Source organism: Plasmodium reichenowi, chromosome 11 (genome assembly GCF_001601855.1).
Source record: "Plasmodium reichenowi strain SY57 chromosome 11, whole genome shotgun sequence".
NCBI lineage: Eukaryota > Apicomplexa > Aconoidasida > Haemosporida > Plasmodiidae > Plasmodium > Plasmodium reichenowi.
In genome coordinates, this window is record NC_033656.1 from 510,489 (window position 1) to 517,988 (window position 7,500).

The following is a 7,500-nucleotide window of genomic DNA, read 5'->3' on the forward strand; positions in this document are numbered from 1 at the left end:
TTTATTTTTTTTAAAAATTAGTAAAAAAAAAAAAAAAAAAAAAAAAAGATGGTTACATAAATATAGATAATAAATAAATAGGTGTATATTTAAATATATAGAAATTTTAAAATGATAAATTTAAAAATTAAAATATAAAATTTAAAAAAATATAATAAATTTTTAAAAATCATACATACATATAAATACATATACATATATATATATATATATATATATATGTGAACAAAAAAAAAAAAAAAAATTAATAATTATGTAGTTGAAAATTTTTAAAGAATTAAATGTTCAACAAAATGTTTGACTATAGCAGATTCTTCAGAACATATTCTTGGATGTGCAATAATTTGTACATGCGCATTAGAATATATAGGTATAGCTATAGAATATCTTTGAATCGGTAATCTATTTAAGCAATAAAATAATACTTCATAATATAAAAGTTCTGGATTTTTAAAAAATTTTTCTAATAATTCATCACTTGATATGGTATAAATATAATATAATATTTCTTTATATTGTTTTTTATCATATTTTGTTATACCTTTTAATAAATCATTTCTTTTTAATTTATCTCTTGATCTATTTTCTTTTTTTTTATTATTATTACATTTAAATTCGACATATTTACTATTTTCATCACGAATATAATTCTTATCCTTCTTTAATTCATGTTCTTTAAATGATAAATTGTTATTAAAGTTCATATCATTTTCTTCAGAAGTCGAATAAAAAAATTCGCTAATATAATCATATTCTTCATTCTGATCATCATCAAATGGTATATAGGTTTGTTCATGTTCATTTATATTATCATTTATATTATCATTTATATTATCATTTATATTGTCATTTATATTATCATTTATATTATCATTTATATTATCATTTATATTGTCATTTATATTATCATTTATATTATCATTTATATTATCATTTATATTATCATTTATATTATCATTCACATTTTCATTTATTTTTTCATTTACATGTTCACTTATTTTTTCATTTATATTTATTTTTTCTTGTTGATTATCCATTTGTTTTATATTTCCATTACTTATACATTCATTAATGTTATTACTTACGTTTGTATCCTTTAATACCTTTTCGTTAAAATATATATCCATTAATTTTTTTAATTTTTCTTTTCCCCATGAATTTTTTTCACCCAAACTATAATTTGGCATAACATGACTTGTATCCTCCAATTTTTTATTCATATGAATGTCGTTTTTACTATCTATATTATTATTTGTAGTACCACTTGATTCCGTACTGCTTTGTGAATTTTTTTTTTTTTTTTGTTCATTGTTGTTATTTTTGGAAGGATATAAGAAACTATAATTTTTGATTATGTTAATTGTATTTTGTATGGAGAACAATTTATTTGTTTCGATTTTTTTTTTTTTTTTTTTTTTTTTTAAATTGTTATCTAAAGTTTTGATTTCATTAATTATTTTACTTTTTAGACAATCAAAAAATAATTTCTCAAAATGTTTATACTCACCAAATTTGTTTTTTTTCTCATGAAGTGAATTTATATTTGTCATATGAATATTATTATACGTATGTATATTATTATTGACAAGTATTTTATTTTTATTATTAACGAGTGGGATATTGTTTTTAGTTTTATTTTCATTGATTTTATAATTTATAATATTCTTATTTATAACATGTTTATCTGTAATGTTTTTTATATTTATATCATTTATCCTATTTTTATTCTTCTTTATTTCTTCATCACATATATTCATATTATGGTCACTCTTAGAATTTAGAGTTCCATATTTATATGTACCCTTGTCATTATTCATATTATTATTATTATAAATAGGATCCTTATTATTAAAAGAATTCTTATTTGAACAATTACTATTTTCATATACTGAACATGTATAATTATCATTATTAGCAATCATCTTTTTATTCTCATTTATTATATGTTCTTTCTCATATTTATCCATATAAATACATTCAAAGCTTTTTGTTTTATCTGTTTTTTTATATAATAATAGTTCATCACAATTTGGTATATTACATAAATGAGTATTGTTCCTATGGGATACATCTATAATGTTATGATGAATATGTTCTTTTTCTTTTATATTTTCTCTTCCATCATTTTGTACATACTCCATTTTATTATCTATATTATCTGTATTATTATTATTATTATTATTATTATTATTATTCATATTCGACCTACATATCAAAGTGGACATATTTTTATTTTCTTTCATTTTTTTTTTTTCAATAAACATATCATGATATGTTTGTGATTTATAATAAGATCCCTCTTCATATTTATTATTAATATCTTTCTTATTTCCATTAAATCCATTAACATATTTCACAAACTCTTTATCATCTAAAACATTACTCTCATTTTTATCAATCTTTTTACTTTTACCTTGTTTTTTAGTACTTGTTACATTTTTTCTGAAATGGATTGGCATCATCTGAGTATTTATATCCTGAGGAAATATATGTCCCTTAAAATTTATATTATTTTCTATATTCTTTTTCTTTACATATGAAGGAGTATATAATGAATAATTGTTATTATTCTCATACTTATTCTTATCGTATATAATAACAGATTGAACTATATTATTATTATTATTATTATTATTATTACTACCATTCTGATTATCATAATTATTTGTATTATCCATTTGATTATTATTTCCAACATTCGTATAATCACATGTTTGTCCCTCATCCTTTTCATCTGTATTCTCTACAACCTGATTAGAACCATCCGAATAAACATTACTACCATTATTTATATTTTTATTGAATTCCTCGGGTACGCCCTTGAGCTTATCCAAACCAATATTGGAATAATAATTTGTAAACAAATTAAACTTCTTTGTGTTTGTAGAAGACAATAATTTACGAGAAGATATTATGGTTTGTAACATCTGGTCCAGAAATTTACTCTGCTCCTTTCTCTTATTCAATAAATAATTAGGATTTTTTAGATCTTGATAGAAATAGAAAAATAGTAATTTCTTCTTTCTCATATACAAATGAACAACAGAAAATATGTTTATAGGTATTTCCGGTACATTCTTTGCCTGCTCTATAATAAATAAAATTAATTCCTCATTAAATAAAGTATATGGTAATATTAAAGATGTTCTTATACCGACTAACCAATCTGATTGGGTATTTCCATAAAATATAATATTCTCAAATTTCTTGAGAATATTTATACTTTCAACACTAGCAATTTTTAATAATAATGTTGTTTTATTATTTAAATCATCAATAGTATGAGCACCTAGATAAGTTGATAATACTTTCATAATGGCCATATTTTCATGTACCCCTATATGTGGGCATGCAAATGTAATAAAATTTATTAATTTTTTATTTTTAAATATTTTCTTTCTATTTAAATTTAATAAAACAGATCGGTTTAATATACCTCCTAATGAATGACCAATCATAGAAATATTTATTTTATCATTAATTATTTTAAATAAACAATTTAGTTCGGTACATATTCTTTCTGTTCCTACATCTACACCTTCGAAGGTGTGCCCTTGATTACTATAAGTAACATATACAAAAACATGAGGATATTTCGTTAACAAAGAATTAAAAATGTTTTGAAAATCATGAACACTTGCTGTTAAACCATGTTGGAAAATAAAATAATGTGGATTCTTAAGTTTCATATGATATTTTTCTTTACATTCAATACAGTGACAACATTTTATATTAAAAAAACAACAACAACGATAACATTGTTTTATATTCTCAAAAGATTTGATATTATTATATAGACATATTGGAAAAGGTTTCTTGTCAGTTTCATTAAGATAATAAAATTCTTTTATATGATTTAAATTGTTTTTATATTTATTATATATTTTTTTGTCTTTAGAAATATATTCGTCTTTATATTTATTATGATACAAAATGTCATTATTCTTATCATTATCTATTTCTTCATCATTTATACATGTTTTCATTTCTTCATCATTTAAACATGTTTTCATTTCTTCATCATTTAAACATGTTTTCATTTCTTCATCATTTAAATATATTTTCATTTCTTCATCATTTATACATGTTTTCATTTCTTCACCATTTAAACATGTTTTCATTCTCCTATTCTTTTTCTTTTCTTTTTTTTCTCTTAATAATATTGTGTACGATCTACATCTTTTTAAAGCACTTTGTGACATAAAGGATGGATAATAATTTTTTCCTTCATATTTCATTGTAGAATTTTCAGAATAACGTCCACTTCTAAAACGATTTATAATTAGGGATGGAACAGCTTTATTTTTCTTGTGATCATTTGATGTGTTATAAATATTGTAGTTAAGTATATGTTGATCAAAATGGTGATAATTTTTATACACATTATCATTTAAATGGTTTTCATTTATATGTTTATTATCACTTATTCTTTCATTTATTTTTTCATTTACATTTTCATTTTTGTATTTTTTTTTTATTTTATTATTCTTCTTAACGTCATTAAAATATTTTGAATTTATTATAGAATCACTTAATGTTTTCGATTTCCAATAAGCAATACAACTAAAACTACTATGACTACTACTTTTGTTATATTGTCTATGATATGTTCCTAAGGTACTATTATTTCTTCTCCTACTAAAAAAATTAGTTTTGCTGTTTTCTTCATATTTTACATTTTCACTTAATATATCATGAACTTGATTATTTATTTTATTTGTATCATCTGGTAACTCTTTATTACTAATATATTTTCCTAGATATAATTGTTCATTATATTTGTTATTATTACTATAATTCTTATGAGAATTAATATTATTATTATCCATGTGGTTACAATCCTTCTTATTTTCATCCATATAATATTGATCATTTTTATTTAATAGACTTTCGGATGATAACAAAACCTTTTTAAAATTAAACAAATCTGTTCTTCCAGAATTCCCCACATTGTTACTATCGTAGAATGTTTTCTTTGTCCCTTTTGTTTGTCTTATGTTAACAGAAGTATCCTTCACATTATTATTATTATTATTATTACTACTACTACTATTAATATTATTGTTGTTATTATATAATTCTCTACGCATGTTTAAATAGTTACTATAATCCAAATTGTTATTCTTCATATTTATATTTAAAGTAGTATCATCACTTATTAAACTACAAGTGCTATTGGATTCATCAGATTTATATATTTGTTCCTGTTTATATTCATACTGTTTTTTTCGATTTTGTGCACTTTTTTTACTATATTTCTTAAATAAATATTTTTCTTCTTTAATTATATTATTTAGTTTTATTTCATGTAATGTGCTGTATTCTAATTGTGTAATCATAAATCGAGCAAATTCATATGGAATACTCATCATAGAACTTGTATCGAAATAAGTATCTTCATCATAAATTAAATCATATACATGTTCATGAATTTTTTCTTTATAAATTTGTTTTTCTAATATTTCATCTAATATATGTAAAGAACAAAACCAACAGAAATTTTTTATCCAGTCATTTCTTTTGGAACAATTGCATTCATTCTTAATAATTTCTTCATTCTTCTTAAATTCATCTTTTAATTCTATTTTACATACTTCATTATTTTTACATTCTTTATTAACACATTTATTATTTTTAGAATTAGACACTATACGTTTCTTTTCTAATAATATATTATTTACATTATTATTTTGATTCGTACCTTTAAATAAATTTAAAAAAATGTTTTTATTACTATTAAAAAAATGTGCACTTCTCTTAGCCTCTTTCTCATCATCTACATTTTCCAGGATATCAAAAAAACTGCGATTCCCCCAAAAAATTGATTCACTTCTAAAATTTAAATTTTTCTCTCTCATTTCATCTCGTCATTTCTTATATAACTATTTTATACATAAATACATAAATATATATGTATATATATATATATATTTAATATTAACAAAAAAAAAAATAAATAAGTAAATATATATATAAACTATCTTAACAAGTAAAATGTTTATATATATATATATATATTATACACTCATATGTGTATCATGCATACATATTATTGTATACATAAATATATTTATATATGGACAAAATTAAAAAAATATAATAAAATAAAATAAAACTGATTTTAAAGCTTACATATATACACATACATAAATTCATAAAAAATATATTATATTATATTATATTATATTATTATTTATAAATATTTTTCAAATTTTTATTCTCATATTATCATTATATATATGTGAATAGTCCAATCATATTTTTTACATATGTATTATAAAAAATAATAATAAAATAAAATTGGTACTTTTTTTTTATTCTTATCTTTTAGCATATCATAATTTTATATATACGAAGCCTTCATATATATATAAGTATCAAGTTTCTCTTCTCACATATATATATATATATATATATATATATATATATATATTATATATTATTTTATATATGTTTATAATGAATAGTTAAAATAAAATATGTACATGAATCAAATATACATATAATATTTTGTGTGTGTAAAATATATATATATATATATATATATAATATTATATATTCTGTATATTTAATATATAAATAAATAAAAATAATAATATGCACTATATATAATAATATATATTATTTTATTTCATTTTATTATAAAAAAATATGCATATATTTATATCGAATAATCATATTTAATTAATCAATAAAGTAATCATCCTTTCGTAAATAGTATATATATTTACAATATGCTCATATATATTTTTAATTTTTTCAAAAAAGTTTAATTTTAAAAAATTCTTAATATTCATTTAAACATAAGAAAAAAAATAATAATAATAAATAAAATAATGGAGGAGAAATTTATTTAGTAAATATATATATATATATATATATATATTCTTACGTATAATTTAATTCAATTAATTCAGTTTGATTTAATTCAATTGAAATATTTTTGTATATATTTATATATTTTCCATAGTTTCTATTTTTTTTTTTTTTTTTTTTCATTTTATAACCCTGTGATGAACATAAATATATAATAATATATACATTAGCATAACCCTTATTATAATATTATAAAACTCGTTATAAATAAAAAAAATTATAAGTATTATATATATATAAACATATAAAACAAAAAAAAAAGAAGCTGGAGAGAATAATAATAAACCATATATATATATATATATATATATATATATATATATATATAATGGTCTTTAAATATTAGTTATTTTTTTTTGCATTTAACCAATTTATATTTAATATTTAAATATCATAATAAAAATATTATATATTTACGTTTCATTAATAAAATATAAAAATATATATGTTATTATAAAAAGGTTACACACGTTCTATATACTTTTTATAATAATTCTTAAATTATAAACACATCCATAATTATATATTTATATAAATAAATCAATATATATATATATATATATATATATATATATATATGCATATTATGGATAATTTTATTTTTTTCAAAACCAACAATACTTA

General features: G+C 19.0%; 1 protein-coding gene across 1 annotated transcript; it reads right to left on the reverse strand.

Annotated features, from left to right (window-relative positions):
• Window positions 1–269: 269 nt before the first annotated feature.
• Window positions 270–5,858, reverse strand: PRSY57_1114500 (serine esterase, putative; the record flags this gene model as incomplete). The annotated part of the gene is made up of 1 exon (XM_012908109.2): window positions 270–5,858. The coding sequence occupies one exon, from the start codon at window positions 5,856–5,858 to the stop codon at window positions 270–272; it is 5,589 nt and encodes a 1,862-aa protein (XP_012763563.2).
• Between the last annotated feature and the right edge of the window lie 1,642 nt (window positions 5,859–7,500).